This window comes from Myxine glutinosa, chromosome 2, assembly GCF_964187855.1.
Source record: "Myxine glutinosa chromosome 2, kmMyxGlut1.1, whole genome shotgun sequence".
Lineage (NCBI taxonomy): Eukaryota > Metazoa > Chordata > Myxini > Myxiniformes > Myxinidae > Myxine > Myxine glutinosa.
In genome coordinates this window covers 144173562-144191555 of record NC_136262.1, presented here as the reverse complement: position 1 = coordinate 144191555, position 17994 = coordinate 144173562, and the positions used below count along the sequence as shown (strand labels likewise).

General features: G+C 42.5%; 1 protein-coding gene across 11 annotated transcripts in view; it reads right to left on the bottom strand.

Moving 5' to 3' along the window:
• LOC137421193 (actin-binding LIM protein 1) overlaps positions 1-17994 on the bottom strand; it is a 488353-nt gene that overhangs the window by 57550 nt on the left and 412809 nt on the right. For all 11 annotated transcript variants that reach the window (XM_078771775.1, XM_078771768.1, XM_078771771.1 and 8 more), the window contains 2 exons: positions 17180-17218; positions 287-407 (listed from right to left, as the gene is read on the bottom strand). In XM_078771775.1, coding sequence (XP_078627901.1) covers positions 287-407; positions 17180-17218 — 160 coding nt within the window. The remainder of the gene's footprint in view (positions 1-286; positions 408-17179; positions 17219-17994) is intronic.

Here is a 17994-nt window from a genome sequence, read left to right as displayed (position 1 = left end):
CATAACTATCTTGTTTAAATACAATTTGTACTTTGTTATAAAAAAGGGATTTCAGAAACATTTGATGTCCATAGACGAGAAAACAAACAAACAAAAAACAAAACAAGAGCTGATGTGATTACCGAACATTATTTATAAAATGAAATAAAGGTGAGAAAAACCAAGAGGACACAGCTATAACAATATCGGGATGTGTGTTCACACGATATATAGATATGTTATGAATAATTTGCTCGAGTTCAGCAATAGCTGCATATGCATATTGCTCGGCATCACACTCATTCACCTGGTCTGTGGAAGTGCTGTGGGGATCGGGCCGAAGGTGCAAGGTAGCTGTGCCTGCCATAGGCACTGAGTGAACTCTGGCTAATGCGCCGCTCTGCTCTGTCTCGACCGTCCTGGTAGCTCTGATGTGAAAAAAAAAAAAAAAAGTGTTAAAAAAAAAAATCAACATGAAACAAAATGGTGTCAATAAAATACAAATTATCATCTTGTTCAGCATAACTCTGCAGTGTAGTTTAGCTAACATCAAGTTGTTTAACTTTATGATGTGCAAACAAAAAATAAGTGTTTAAAAAAAAAAATCAAATCAACATGAAACAAAATGGCGTCAATAAAATGCAAATTATAATCTTGTTCAGCATAACTCTGCAGTGTAGTTCAGCTAACATCAAGTTGTTTAACTTTATGATGTGCAAACAAAAAATAAGTGTTTAAAAAAAAATATCAAATCAACATGAAACAAAATGGCGTCAATAAAATGCAAATTATAATCTTGTTCAGCATAACTCTGCAGTGTAGTTCAGGTAATATCAAGTTGTTTAACTTTATGAAAAAAATTCTTACCTCTAAAATGCAAACTTATGCAGTAATTTTAGCATGTAGATCCCTGTCAAACTCACTGCCAACCCAGAGCAATACATTTATAGAAAGCGATGAGGAAATCATTGGACAATCATTGAGCACATCAAAACAATTTCAAACTGGAGTGAAATCGATGGCACGCCATCGTAAATCCCCACGCTTCCCACCTAAAGCAAAGTTGAAAGATGCCAAAAAATTCCACCAGGAATGACCCAATATCAAATTTTGAGTTGGAAAAAAAAAATCTGTTTTGACCCCAGGGGCATGAACCAGGGGGTCAAATCCAAAAAATCGTTACATATTTCATGCGTGTCCCAATGTTGATAGCGGATACAAAGGTTCATTTTAAAATGTTTTAAAATGTGCCTGTAATTGCATTTGTTGGTATTTGACCTTTTGACCCCAACCCAGCACCCCATGGGCGGAGCCAAAATGACATTATTTTAGCAACTTCTTGCCATGTGGTTATCATAACTACCAAGTTTGGTGAATTTCTGCACAATCGTTTAGGACAGGGTTTGTCAACCTTCCTGCCTCCGCAGACCCCCTGTGTCCAATAAAATATTCCAGGGACCCCCAGGGCTAGGCCTACATAAGATACCCCTCCCTAATTTTTCCTACAATGAAAACAAAAGTGCTTGCTTTCAAAAATATATTTGTTAAATGAAAAAGTGGTTGCTGTTGTTGCTTGCACTACTACACTGCTCAATAACTATTAGTAATTCAACAAACAGAACTTTACTTTCTAAACTTAGGATCTTTTGTTAATTTCAGTTTCCTGAGAGTGCGGTTAGCCTGCTTGTTAAACATGATACACATAAATTGGTACATCAGAACAAAAGAAAAATAGGACCGCATGTCCTGAAGCTCAAGTGGATCAGCAGCAAGTCATGCAAACCCCCCACAGACACCCTCAGACCCTGATATTTTTAATGCCGTGAACAAACTTTGGTACATCATGGGCGACGAAGGCTGTGATCAAGTTTCAAAGAAATTGTGTGTGTAATTTCAGAGAAGAGAGCAAATATCTATTTCAGTATTTCAGGGGGTTAAACCCTCTTCCACACCCCTCCCCCCCCCCCCCCCCCCCCCGCCACGTAGACCCCCTTAATGAGCGCAGAGTTTGATGCTGTCAATAAACCTTCGTTACGCATCAGATATGCAGCTTATAGCCAAGTTTCATCAGAATTGTGTGTATAGTTGAAGTGATAATGACTGAAATGTTCACAGACTCACTGACTGACTAACTGACCTACGGACACTGCTGATCACATAAGCTCACCGGACTAAAGTCCTGTTGAGCTAAAAATGGAATCAAAGGTTTACTTGCTCAATGACAAGCATGTTAAACTGCTTGTGAAACATGACACATATCAAATGGAATTTCAAAACATAAATAAATAAAAGCTTTACTCATAATCACTGTGGACTTTTCTAATTGTGCCGAACTACAAGCTCTACTTAATGCGAGGCCTGCTGCCGGTGACGAGAGCTCTACTTAATGTGGGGCCTGCTGTTGGTGACTAGTGCTCTACTCAATGCAACGCCTGCTGCCGGTGACGAGAGCTCTACTTAATGTGAGGCCTGCTGCTGGTGAATAGCACTCTACTTAATGCGAGGCCTGCTGCTGGTGACTAGCACCCTACTCAATGTGAGGCCTGCTGCTGGTGACTAGCACTCTACTCAATGCGAGGCCTCCTGCTGCTGACTAGCGCTCTACTCAATGCGAGGCCTGCTGCTGGTGACTAGCGCTCTACTCAATGTGAGGCCTGCTGCTGGTGACTAGCACTCCACTTAATGTGAGGCCTGCTGCTGGTGACTAGCGCTCTACTCAATGTGAGGCCTGCTGCTGGTGACGAGAGCTCTACTTAATGTGAGGCCTGCTGCTGGTGAATAGCGCTCTACTTAATGCGAGGCCTGCTGCTGGTGACTAGCACTCTACTCAATGCGAGGCCTGCTGCTGATGACTAGCGCTCTACTCAATGCAAGGCCTGCTGCCGGTGACTAGAGCTCCACTTACTGTGAGGCCTGCTGCTGGTGACTAGCGCTCTACTTAATGTGAGGCCTGCTGCTGGTGACTAGCGCTCTACTTAATGTGAGGCCTGCTGCTGGTGACTAGCGCTCTACTCAATGCAAGGCCTGCTGCCGGTGACTAGAGCTCCACTTAATGTGAGGCCTGCTGCTGGTGACTAGCGCCCTACTTAATGTGAGGCCTGCTGCTGGTGACTAGTGCTCCACTTAATGTGAGGCCTGCTGTTGGTGTCTAGCAATAATACTGTCAATGTGCGGGGAGATCTTTGATAATAAGCAGACAGGCAAGTCATCTTCAATGTTTAATCTTGACCTATATTTACTTTTCAGTGCTGCCATGGCTGGCCAGCCTTACACAGGTAGCTGCTGCTGAATGGTACTAACACCTTCATTGCTGCATCATGACATACCTAGAACTCATCACCACACTGAGCCCACAAACACATATGATTACCTTTTAAGACAGTTGCTAATGCTGTTTAACACTGAAGTTAAATAAATTTGGAAGATCTGGACATCTGTGAGGAAATCTATGCTTATCACGTCAACAAAAGGAACTGAGCAAAGATCTACTCTAGTCTATACACCACACGAGGGTTAATAACATGACCCTTCCTGCCGCTAATGTGGCATTTTTGTGGCATTTTTCCAAGGCCGCCTCTTATAACAAAAGTAATAACAACACCAATGACTAGAACTTTATAACTTTATAACTGCTGGCAGTGATGACCAGTTTCCTCCACCTTCCCACTTTCATACAACCCAGCTTGGAAACAACACCGCTTTGATACAACCCCGCTTTGATACAACCCCGCTGTGATGCAACCCTGCTTTCATTGGACACGCTTTGATACAACCCCGCTTTGATACAACCCTGCTTTGATACAACCCTGCTGCTTTGATACAACCCCTCTTTGATACAACCCCGCTTTGATACAACCCCGCTTTGAAACAACCCCGCTTTGATACAACCCCGCTTTGATACAACCGTGCTTTGATACAACCGTGCTTTGATACAACCGTGCTTTGATACAACCGTGCTTTGATACAACCCCGCTTTGATACAACCCCGCTTTGATACAACCCCGCTTTGATACAACCCCGCTTTGATACAACCCCGCTTTGATACAACCCCGCTTTGATACAACCCTGCTTTGATACAACCCCGCTTTGATACAACCCCTCTTTGATACAATCCCACTTTGATACAATCCAGCTGTGATGCAACCTCACTTTCATTGGACACGCTTTGATACAACCCCGCTTTAAAACAACCCCTCTTTGAGACAACCCCGCTTTGATACAACCGCTCTTTGATACAATCCCGCTTTGATACAATCCAGCCGTGATGCAACCTCACTTTCAATGGACACGCTTTGATACAACCCTGCTTTAATACAACCCCTCTTTGATAGAATCCCGCTTTGATACAATTCAGCTGTGATGCAACTCTGCTTTCATTGGACACGCTTTGATACAACCCCGCTTTTCCCCGCTTTGATACAACCCCTCTTTGATACAACCCCTCTTTGCCACAATCCCGCTTTGATACAATCCAGCTGTGATGCAACCCTGCTTTCATTGGACACACGTTGATACAACCCCGCTTTGATACAACCCCGCTTTGATACAACCCCGCTTTGATACAACCCCGCTTTGATACAACCCCGCTTTGATACAACCCCTCTTTGATACAATTCAGCTTTGATACAATCCAGCTGTGATGCAACCTCGCTTTCATTGGACACGCTTTGATACAACCCCACTTTGATACAACCCCGCTTTGATACAACCCCGCTTTGATACAACTCCGCTTGGATACAACCCCGCTTGGATACAACCCCGCTTGGATACAACCCCGCTTTGATATAACCCTGCTTTGATATAACCCCGCTTTGATACAACTCCGCTTTGATACAACTCTGCTATGATACAACCCCTCTAATACAATCCCGCTTTGATACAATCCAGCTGTGATGCAACCCCGCTTTCATCAGACACGCTTTGATACAACCCCGCTTTCATTGGACAAACTTTGATACAACTCCGCTTTGTTACAACCTCGCTTTCATACAACCCCTCTTTGATACAACTCTGCTTTGATACAACTCTGCTATGATACAACCCCTCTTTGATACAATCCCGCTTTGATACAATCCAGCTGTGATGCAACCCTGCTTTCATTGGACACGCTTTGATTGAACCCCGCTTTGATACAACCCCTCTTTGATACAATCCCGCTTTGACACAATCCAGCTGTGATGCAACCCTGCTTTCATTGGACACACGTTGATACAATCCCGCTTTGATACAACCCCTCGTTGATACAATCTAGCTTTGATACAATCCAGCTGTGATGCAACCTCGCTTTCATTGGACACGCTTTGATACAACCCCACTTTGATACAACCCCGCTTTGATACAATCCCGCTTTGATACAACCCCGCTTTGATACAACTCCGCTTTGATACAACTCCGCTTGGATACAACCCCGCTTTGATATAACCCTGCTTTGATATAACCCTGCTTTGATACAACCCCGCTTTCATCAGACACGCTTTGATACAACTCCGCTTTGTTACAACCTCGCTTTCATACAACCCCTCTTTGATACAACCCCGCTTTGTTACCTCACTTTCATACAACCCCACTTTGATACAACCCTACTTTGATACAACCCTACTTTGATACAACCCTACTTTGATACAACCTCGCTTTCATACAACCCCACTTTGATACAACCCTACTTTGTTACCTCACTTTGATACAACCGCACTTTGTTACCTCACTTTGATACAACCGCACTTTCATACAACCCTACTTTGATACAACCTCGCTTTCATACAACCCCACTTTGATACAACCCTACTTTGATACAACCTCGCTTTCATTCAACCCTAATTTGATACAACCTCACTTTCATACAACCCCACTTTGATACAATCCCGCTTTCATTGGACACACTTTGATACAACTCCGCTTTGTTACAACCTCGCTTTCATACAACCCCACTTGCATACAACCCCACTTTGATACAACCCCGCTTTCATCATAATTAAAGGTACACTGAAATGTCACATGCCAAATCACAAATTCGGATTTTCTGCCAACAATATTTACATAGCCTTTATCAGCTTACAAATTGGAATTGAGCACGATTATCGTTTTAAGAACAAAATTCCTTCTCGTTGCCCAAAAACAAAAACAAAAGAATTTGCCCTTTCTCAGAGGAAATCCCTGGTGTTGGGCTAGCGGCTAGGGTGCCGGCTTAGGATCCTAGGATCCTGGGTTCGAATCCCGGTCAATCGCTGAATTAACGCCAGGGGGGTTGACTCAGCCTGTCATCCTTCCGAGGTCGGCAAATTGAGTACCAGTTCACTGGTAATTCCCTGCTTGTCGTTAAAGGCGGCAAAAAGGGTTGGCGTCAGGAAGGGCATCCGGCCGTAAAACATTGCTTCAAAAAGGGGACCAAAAAACAACAACAACCACAGTTCCCGAAAAAGGCCAACCCCCGCTTGCGGGGAAAAATGGCCTCTAAAGGTGTTTTTTTTTTTGTTTTTTTTTTCAGAGGAAAACAGAGACAAGGCCAAAATATATATTGCTGGTCTCTGGTCAGACCAAAGTTCCAGAAGTGATGCGGCGATGCGGTTTTTTTCTCTTTTCTTTTTTTGAAAAGCATGGATTGCACATATAAAGGTGTTGTTTTTTGTGTCCTCATGCCTTGTGGTCCTCCTCATCTGCCGTGGCGGCGTCCAGAGAGAAATTAAAGACAGCCAATGGGACTGGTAGGCCTTTTTGTAAATAATGAACACAAGCTTAAGTTATTTTAAAATGTATTTATTCTGAAAATCATTAATAATTATTGAAGCATATTATAGACTGCCATTTTGATCTCGAGATCGCCTCGCCGTACTGTCAAACATTCCAATGCGTCATCGCGTCAACACTGGGCATGCGCAAGTGTTCTGAATGACTTCAACGCTGAAAAAACCGCGCATGCACAAATGACTACACCTGCTGGAAAGCTGATCGTGCACGGGATGACACGATACACGTGGTGACGTCATAACGTAAACGGATCACATTTCTTCATTTATCTCCCGAACCACCGGTCGGATTTCGACGACGCAAAGGTCTTCGTGTAGTGTGAATAAATGCACAAATTTTAAGACCACTCCTGACTTTGTGGGCCTTGTGGTTGTGGAGATATCCTGGACGAACCACGAGACGGTTTATTTTCAAAAAAATGGATTCGTATTTACGCAGGACACGTATTTCAGAATCACGTGGTGACGTCACGGCATAAACGGATCACATTTATTCAGTTATCTGCCGCACCGCTGATTCGATTTTGACGCTGTAAACGTCATCGTGTAGCCCGCAGCTCTCTAGGCCTTCTGGTTGCTTCACACGAACCCGACAAAGAACGTCTTCGTTTCAATAAATGACAATATCCAGCCGATTGGATTCATGACGTCGCGGCACACAAAACTACTCGTATCTTTGGAACGGCTGGTTGGATTTGGACAGACTAAACGTAGTTTTGTAGGGGAGAACCATGTGCGTCGATACCAATGCAATGGTGACCCTCACAGACCCGTATTTCCCGAGATAGCGCGCCGGCCCGGCAACATGCATACATTATATGGCTCCTCACGCCCGAAATCGCGTTTTCGGCGAGAACGTGACGTCACGGCTCTTGTCTCGGCGCCGCGAATACTTGAGGTGGCGCGGCATTGTTTATGTTTAATGTGCTCTATATTATATAGACGGCACGCGCTGTTGTAGGTACCGTTGGAAATCTGAAGAAAAAAAAAATTGTTGACGCGCAGGGTCAAAATCGATGCGCGCGCTGACCAGAGACCGGAAATATATTTTTTTCGGCATAATGCTCAGTGTCCCCACAGTGGTTAGTGTTCACCGTAATGTGCAAATCGCCTTTCTGTTATTGATAAATTCAACATTCCGCTTTGTATAGCTGAACTTCCAATGTAATGTCAACAGGGGACGGCAGAGAGGTTTGGGCAAAAATAAAATAATCCCATCACGTGACCACAGCTTGCCATAGCAACACACGCCAATGGGCTTTGTGCTATACTTTATTAATTTTAAAATAAAATGATTGCACCATTATAGTATCCCTAACTTAAGGTTCATCTGTGAAAAAATTTAAAAGAAGCTAATTTCAACTGATTTGGGTAGGTATGGGTATGGACAACTACCAAAAAAAAGTAAGGAGGGATAGGGGTTGGGGAAACCTTTTAATTAGAGGTCAAAGGTCATTGACCTCTGCCTAAATCATATAAAATTGTATTTCAGCAACAAAATATGGTATATAGATGATCTTGGTGTCAAAATGCACAGGATTACGAAAGAAGATGACATAGAATAATGACTGACCCATGGAACCAATTACTGACCTCCGAAAATGAGGTCAAAGGTCAAAAATAAACGTCTTATCACCAAAATATCATATCAAATATCATATTGGTAACAGTAACAGAATTATACCAAGATACAAACTAAATATGAAATGGATTCTTCACCACCAAAATACGAGGTTAATGGTCAAAATAAGCAGGGGGGGGGGGGGGGTAAAGTTCATTAGTGTCAAATAGTTTGTGTATGTAAAGTATATGTGAATTTATAATCAACAATTTGCAGAATACTACTTACAACTTAGAACTTACAGTATCTATCGGCAACAACAAATTAATAATACTCAGTCTGTTTCCTCTTCATCGCTACCAATTTCTTCTTCTGCATCTATGCTATCTGTTCCATTGTCGCAATGCCCACAGCACACTCCACATGCAGATACACACGACATGCGAGCTTTCATGCAGCTGCATCTCATTGTTTGACATTGCCTCTCCCCTTCCTTGCAGTTGCAACAAATTACTTTCAGAAGGTTGTCTGGCGCGATACCAACAGATAGCATTTTTGGTCTGAGTTTTCTGTTGGAATCTAACTCCCATCCTCTTCCTTTGGGATCAAGAATAGAGGTGTCAAGATGCTTCCATACCACAACTTGAAGATGGACACGAAGGGAATGTTGAGCTGTTGCATCTTCCGTTGGTGGTAGGCGGTCAGGATCGATTTTGCCCTTGGCTGCTTGCTTCTTGAACTTCATGTAGCGAGACTTTTCTAGGGGAGTATCCCCACAGCCATATGTGATCTGCATGGCTTTTAATCCAGCTGTTCGAATTATGGAGTCGGTTGAAGTGGGACTTGTGAATGCAGTAATGACACTGGCAGGAAATCTGCATTTGTAGAGAGCACATTTGGTATGTCCATGAATGCATGAAACAGTGTCGTTTCCAGACCAGCCATACTTGAAGAGGAACTCTTCTTTGTCTCCGATGTGTATGCTAGAGATGTCGTAAAGACCACCAAAATCTGCTTGTAAATAGAAATTAGTACAGTGGATAGGCCTATGATAGCAGAGCAATATCAAAATATCAGTGTCCTGGGCGACAACAACAACTGGGGATTTAACACTTGCGACCAAGTCCATTGCAGACCTAACAATCAGCGTGTCACCATCATCTTTTGCTTGGCGTACAGTGATATTGTGGCTTGCCATCTCTGCAGATATCATCATGATTAAGGCTCCTTTGTTCTTCTCATTTGCCAGGAAAACCTCTCTGTCACATGATATAGTCAATTCCGGTGTGACCCTCATGTCCGGAGAAACCTTCTTCCCAGCCATCCGCCGCATATGTTCATGGTCTTTCGTTGACGATTCCTCCCCGTAGCCATCAAACACTACAGTAGCATCCTTGAATTTGTTGTCAACATATCTGACATATGTATCAACTATAGTCTTGATGGTTGCACCGCTGGACCACTTTACCTGATGAAGTAGCCACCCTCCATCAACAACATGCATCTTGCTGTTTATGTCCACGTCAAGTATTGTAGCTGTTTCCTTGAGCATCTTGCCAAATTCATGCTTTTTGGGTTTTCTCATCATGCGATCCATTGTGAAGAGAGATGTTGGGACCGGGGTCAGCTCAAATTTGAACATGTGTTCGATCCCTTCATCTCTCTCTGCCATGAAAATCAGTCTATTGAAAAGAAGGGTCTTTTCGATGTAGATCCTCTTGTCGCCTACCTTTACTTTCTTCTGAAGTTCAGCCAGATTTTTGCATTTCTTTGCTGTCTTCATGCTCTTAACCGGTGACTCATTATCAAGATCCGTTTGCATTTCATGGCCTATCCTCACTGCATCATCACAGTTGACAATTGACTTGTCGGTAGTTATTACTCCACTAGACAGCGAAGTAATGGTGTTGGGGTCTTTTACCTGAAATGAAAAATGAAATATTATTTTACATAGCTAAGATGATAAGTAAATGTTCCACAAATAGTAACTGAAATGTGGAATGATTTCTGTGCTACTATCAGTAAATGATGTTCCAAAATGTTCCAAAGGCCTCAGGGAACTTTTGGGACATCTCACTGCACTGGGGTAGTCAAGGTACATGTAGGCAAGCTAGGTTTTCTCAGTAATCACTCCTGAAACAAAGACAAAACAAAGACTTCATTCATGCAATATATAGTGTTTTAGTCTAGGGTCAATGACATTTGATCCCAAGAAAGGTAATTTCCCCCTCCCCCTCTGCTCATGGAATAAATAATAACCCCCATATCCACCACGTAAGTTGAAATTAACCTCTTCGGTTTTTTTTTTGCTCATTTTTATATAATATGGTAATTTTCCTGTTATAAATATGACATTTTAGTGATAAAACAGCTTTTTTGACCTTTGACCTCATTTTCAGAGGTCAGGATTTGGTCCCAAGGGTCAATAATTATCTTATGTCATCTTCTTTCGTAATCCTGTGCATTTTGACACCAAGATCATCTATATACCATATTTTGTTGCTGAAATACAATTTTATATGATTTAGGCAGAGGTCAATGACCTTTGACCTCTAATAAAAAGGTTTCCCCAACCCCTATCCCTCCTTACTTTTTTTTGGAAGTTGTCCATACCCATACCCACCAAAATCAGTTGAAACTAGCTTCTTTTAAATTTTTTCACAGATTGGCTAATATATGGCTAATTTAGGGTTACTATACCTTGTTTGGCTAGAGAGGCGAGTGTCCCAGCTCCACTGCACGTGCACAACATGCACTGTGCAGGTCGCATTTACAGGGATTCCAAACAAAGTTCTTTGACAAGCTCCCACAAGGAGTGGGAGTTTTCTCCATGATGTGCCTTAGACAGCAAAACTCCAAAAGACAAATTTTGTTTGACTCTACTTGCGAGGAAAACAATAACAACGACAAACATATATGATATATGATATACAGTGCATTCAGAAAGTATTCAGACCCCTTCACTTTTTTCACATTTTGTTATGTTGCAGCCTTATGCTGAAATCGTTTAAAATCATTTTTTCCTTCATCAATCTACACTCAATACCCCATAATGACAAAGGGAAAACAGGATTTTAGAAAGTTTTGCAAATTTATTAAAAAGAAAAACTGAAATATCACATTGACATAAGTATTCAGACCCTTTGCTATGACACTTGAAATTTAGCTCAGGTGCCTCCCATTTCTCTTGATCATCTTTGAGATGTTTCTACACCTTGATTGGAGTCCACCTGTGGTAAATTCAATTGATTGGACATGATTTGGAAAGACACACACCTGTCTATATAAGGTCTCACAGATGACAATGCATATCAGAGCAAAAACCAAGCCATGAGGTCGAAGGAACTGCCTGCAGAGCTCAGAGACAGGATTGTGTTGAAGCACAGATCTGGGGAAGCCTATAAAAAAAATCTCTGCTGCATTGAAGGTTCCCAAGAGCACAGTGGCCTCCATAATTCTTAAATGGAAGAAGTTAGGAACAACCAGGACTCTTCTTCGAGCTGGCCGCCTGGCCAAACTGAGCAATCGGGGGAGAAGGGCCTTGGTAAGAGAGTTGACCAATAACCCGATGGTCACTCTGGCTGAGCTCCAGAGATCCTGTGTGGACGTGGGAGAAACTTCCAGAAGGACAACCATCACTGCAACAATCCACCGATCTGGGCTTTACGGCAAAGTGGCCAGACGGAAGCCTCTCCTCAGTGAAAGACACATGAAAGCCCGCTTGGAGTTTGCAAAAAAGGACCTAAAAGGACTCTCAGACTGATAAACAAAATTCTGTGGTCGATGAAACCAAGATTGAACTGTTTGGCTTCCGTCTGGCCACTCTGCCATGAAGCCCAGATCGGTGGAGTGTTGCAGTGATGGTTGTCCTTCTGGAAGTTTCTCCCACGTCCACACAGGATCTCTGGAGCTCAGCCAGAGTGACCATCGGGTTATTGGTCAACTCTCTTACCAAGGCCCTTCTCCCCCGATTGCTCAGTTTGGCCGGGCGGCCAGCTCGAGGAAGAGTCCTGGTTGTTCCTAACTTCTTCCATTTAAGAATTATGGAGGCCACTGTGCTCTTGGGAACCTTCAATGCAGCAGAGATTTTTTTGTAGGCTTCCCCAGATCTGTGCTTCAACACAATCCTGTCTCTGTGCTCTGCAGGCAGTTCCTTCGACCTCATGGCTTGGTTTTTGCTCTGATATGCATTGTCATCTGTGAGACCTTATAATGACAGGTGTGTGCCTTTCCAAATCATGTCCAATTAATTGAATTTACCACAGGTAGACTCCAATCAAGGTGTAGAAACATCTCAAAGATGATCAAGAGAAATGGGAGGCACCTGAGCTAAATTTCAAGTGTCATAGCAAAGGGTCTGAATACTTATGTCAATGTGATATTTCAGTTTTTCTTTTTAATAAATTTGCAAAACTTTCTAAAATCCTGTTTTCCCTTTGTCATTATGGGGTATTGAGTGCAGATTGATGAAGGAAAAAATGAATTTAAACGATTTCAGCATAAGGCTGTAACTTAACAAAATGTGAAAAAAGTGAAGGGGTCTGAATACTTTCTGAATGCACTGTATATTACATAGGATATATGATATATGACATATATATATATATATATATTCTAACCACTGACTCACTCACTCACTAATATAAATGTTTATCACCTAGGTGCGTGGGGTAGTAAGCTGAAATTTTGCATACTAACGCAACTCAAAGCCATATCCATGGGAAAAAAACAATCACAAAACTGACGGAAAATTTCCGTACATGAAAATATCCTCAAATAAAAGTCGGCCAGTGCAGCCTTAGTCTGCTTGCTGTGGGTCACATGACCCAAGACGATGGCGCTTACATGTAAACTGGTTGCCAGGCAACAATAGCATGCGCCTCTTCCACCTCTTATTTTATAACTTTTGCCATATTTACATTAAAATTACCATAGGTGTTAATTTTTTAATAAACAGCTCATTCTAATCACTAAACTCTTGATTTACTTGAGCTATTTACCGGCTTACAGAATGCAAGCACAATCCACATCATCAAATATAAAAAGCTCTTCCACAATCCACATCATCAAATATATAAAGTTTATCTATCTATAATTCCAGTAATCTCTGTGTGTATGTTTGTATGTTTGTATGTTTGTATGTCTGTGACCGCTGTTTCTCGACAACCACGGGTCCGATATACTTTAAACTTGCCAGGTATATTGCTGGGGACCCGAGGATGTGCCTTTTCAAGGTTTCATATTAATCGGACAAGTACTTACCGAGCTATGTCCAAAAAACGATTCAACCAATCAGAGAGCAGCGAGCTATCACGTGTGCCGAACGTGGCGAACAGACTCTGCCTCGGACGGCACATTTGAGAGCGTATTCATTTATTTCACGTTGGAAAACTATGTTGCCGTTAAACTATGTTTTAAAACTAATTAAAACTACTATCTATAATTCCACGGGTCCGATAAAAAACACCGTACTCGCAAGCCGTTCGCTTTGGACCAAACCATTTCATGTAAATAGAGGGGGGGGATTGTCACCGTACTCGCAAGCCGTTCGCTTTGGACCAAACCATTTCATGTAAATAGAGGGGGGGGATATAATTTTAGATATATATATAGTACGGGCATGCCCTAGTATTTATAAATTACAGTGCCTTCAGAAAGTATTCACACCCCTCGACTTTTTTCATATTTTGTTGTTACAGCCTGAATTTAAAATGGATTAAATTGCGATTTCTTGTCACTGATCAATACATAATACCCCATAATGTGAAAGTGGAATTTTTTTTGAAGAATTTTTATACAAATTGATTAAAAGACAATAGATATTCAACCCCTTTGCTATAACACTCCAAATTGAGCTCAGGTGCATCTAATTTCCTTTGATCATCCTTGATATGTCTCTACAACTTGAGTGGAGTCCACATGTGGCCAATTCAATTGATTGGATATGATCTAGAAAGAAACACACCTTTCTGTACAAGGCCCCACAGTTGACAGTGCATGTCAGAGCAGAAACTCTACCATGAAGTCCAAGGAAATGTCCGTAGAACTCTGGGATAGAATTGTGAGGAGGCCTACATCTAGGGAAGGGTGTAAAATAATTTATGGTGTTGAAAATTCGAAAGAGCACATTTAGCTCCATCATTAGGAAATGGAAAGAATATGGAACTACCCAGACTCTTACTAGAGCTGGCTGTCTGACCAAACTGAGCAACCACGCAAAAAGGACAATGGTCAGGGAGGTGACCAAGAACCCAATGACCACTCTGACAGAACTGCAGAGTTCCTTGGCTGAGATGGGGAAACCTGCCGGAAGGACAACAGTATTTGCATCCCTTCACAAATCCAGGTTTTATGGGAGAATGGCCAGGGGAAGCCACTCCTGAGAAAACGGCTCATGGCAGCATGAAATGAAAATTTAAATCTTTGGTCTGAATGCAAAGCGCTACGTCTGGCAGAAACCGAGCACAACTCATCACCCATATAACACCATCCCTACCATGAAGCAAAGTGGTGGCAAGTTGTTCTTCTATATAATGCTATACAGTAACTATACAATCACCACCCTCCGCACTGGGAGGTTCACCACCCACCCACCTCCCCCTTTCATGTCCTTGCTATCCCTATCCCTTTCACGAGCCAATATATAAATCATCATCTTCCTCCCTCCATCCTCTTCCCACTTGTTGTACACCCCCTCTCCAATATCATTCCTTGCCTTATCCACAACTCTCCTGGCTGCTTTCTTCTTCTGCCCATACAGGTGAAGTAACCCCGCATCCGGCTGCATCCCTCTATGCTTTGATCTTCTCTATCCTCTTCCAAACCTTCTTCTTTTCACCAACTGCCTTCGCTACTTCCTCTGTCCACCATATCTGGTTTCTATCCCTCGACGATGCACCCTTTCCTGATGTCCTTCCACACAACACTTCTGCAATTCCTCTAAATTCCTCTCCATACTTCTTCCATTCCTTCTCCAAACCTTCCGCTTCATCGCTAAGTTGCTCATACCTGGCCCTGACCCTCTCCTTGTACTTCACGGCAACGTTTTTCCTACACTTCCCCCACTTAATAACCTTCTGAGCCCTGCGCTTAAACCCCCTCCTTTTCTTCATCCTCACCACAAACACCACGGGCTTGTGTTGGGTAGTAATATGCTCTCCCACCACTGCCTTGAAATCCTTAACCATCCCCATATGTTGCTTCCTAACCACCACCACCAAATCCAGTTATGTTCTGTGCTGTCCAGTCCTATAGGTAATCTTGTGGCTTTCCCGCTTTTGAAAGAATGAACCAGCCATGGCCATCCCATTCCTCACCACCAACTGCACCAGCTCTTTACTCTCTTTCTATTCCTCATGTGGATTCTAGGATAAATTTGATGTTAGGGTAATACCTAGTAGGTTTTTGTATCACATGGTGTAATTGAGGAGCTTTCAATGGAGATTGGAGAGTTGAGAGGAGTTCTAGAGAGAAATATGGGAAGAAATTGAGTTTTAGAAGCATTGATTTCAACTTAATTGCATGTGCCCCAACAGGAAATTTTGGCCAAATCTGAATTTAAAGCGTTGGCTGTGATCAAAAGAGATGTAGATCGAGTGAGGGAAGATGGGGCAGATGGGAAAAACATGGAGGAATGCAATGTCGAGTCATCAGCATACGAGTGCATTTGGTTAATCGTGGAAGAAAGAAGGTCACTGATAAAAAGAAGGAAGAGTATTGGAGTCAGGACAGAACGCTGAGGGACACCGCTGTTGATAGGGAAGGAGGAAGATGTTGAACCATCAACCTTTACGGAGATAGAGCGGTCAGAGAGAAAGCTCGATATGAGAGAGCAGAGTGAAGGAGGAAAGCCGAAAGAGGGAAACTTGGGTATCAGACCCCAATGCCAAACTCTGTCAAAGGCTTTTAAAATATCAAGGCCTACAGCAAAGGATTCTGCAAAATCTCTCAGAGAAGAGGTCCAGACATTTGTAATGTAAGAAAATATATCACCGGTACATATTGTCTTGCAAAAGCCATATTGATGGTCAGATAGACTGAGATTCAAGATTCTTGAGGAAATGGGAATTGAGATGACATTCAAAGACTTAGGAAATCAAAGAAGTCAGAGCAATCGGACAGTAGTTGGAAGGGTTTGAACGATTACACTTTTTAAAAAATAGGCTGTACTAAGGTATAGGTCATACTTCCTCCAGGAAAGTGGAAAAGTTTGGGTTTTTTAACAAAAACGAAACAAATGAGCTTGACGTGGAGATTGGTGAAATGCCAGCTGAGATGGGCTGGACATTTGGTGTAAATGGGGGAAGAGAGAATGGCAAAAGGAATGGATAGGTTGAGGGAACAAGGTAGGAGGTAAAGAGATAGACTATGGTTGATATGGGAGGATTTTGTGAAGAGGGTATCAGTAAGGTGGGGGGTAGTTGGAGGGTAGAGAGAGTTGGTTGAGGGCAGAGAGAACTGGAGGAGTATTGTGGTCAGAGTAGAGCAGGAGCATGGTGCTATTGGACCTCACACCTTATAAAGGAAGAAGGAGGAAAACAACAAAATACATAGATTCAAATTTCTTAAATAATGTTGTTTGAGTGTTATCTCAAAATAATATCTTACAACATAGATAGGAGCTTTCAAAAATATTGTGAAAATGTGTTTCTCACGAGTGGGGAGCACACAAAACAAACATACATACACACCAATACACAACAGCACACCATACAGACACTCTCCGATCCCACCATTATTTACAACCCCTCATATATGTGAAATACATAGAGAATGCTCCTCGGTAAAAACTATCACAAAAGTTCCTGCTAATCTAAATTGCTGCCCACATTCCTTGCAAAAGTGCAAAATTGCCAAAAACAGCCATGTTTTGATATATACAGGACAAGTGGATTACCTCATAGGAAGGTGTTGGTGATATGGTCCGTGGTGAGAGCTGCCAGAAAAAACAGGAGACATACAGGTGGGTTAGCATGGATGGGAGGCACTTTACACTCAAGGAATTAAAGCCCTTTTAATGGTTTTTAGTCTTCCAAAGCAAACATTCCACTCAGAAATGCTTCAAACATTGCACAGCAAAATTTTGCATCAATAACCATAGGATAAAGCATGGTTTCATGCTGTACCATATAGTCTTAGCAGATCATCTGTGCTGCTAAAGAGGTTTCTTTGAAAGACTTGTGCTGAGTGGTTTGCAGTTTGCAGTTACAACACCGATGTGCTGAGTGGTTTGCAGTTTGCAGTTACAACACAGATGTGCTGAGTGGTTTGCAGTTTGTAGTTGCAACACCGATGTGCTAAGTGGTTTGCAGTTTGCAGTTACAACACCGATGTGCTGAGTGGTTTGCAGTTTGCAGTTACAACACAGATGCGCTGAGTGGTTTGCAGTTTGCAGTTACAACACCGATGTGCTAAGTGGTTTGCAGTTTGCAGTTACAACACCGATGTGCTGAGTGATTTGCAGTTGCAACACAGATGCACTGAGTGGTTTGCAGTTTGCAATTTGCATTTTGCAGTTACAACACAGATGCACTGAGTGGTTTGCAGTTTGCAGTTTGCATTTTGCAGTTACAATACCGATGGGCTGAGTGGTTTGCATTTTGCAGTTACAACACCGATGTGCTGAGTAGTTTGCAGTTTGCATTTACAACACCGATGTGCTGAGTGGTTTGCAGTTGCAACACAGATGCACTGAGTGGTTTGCATTTTGCA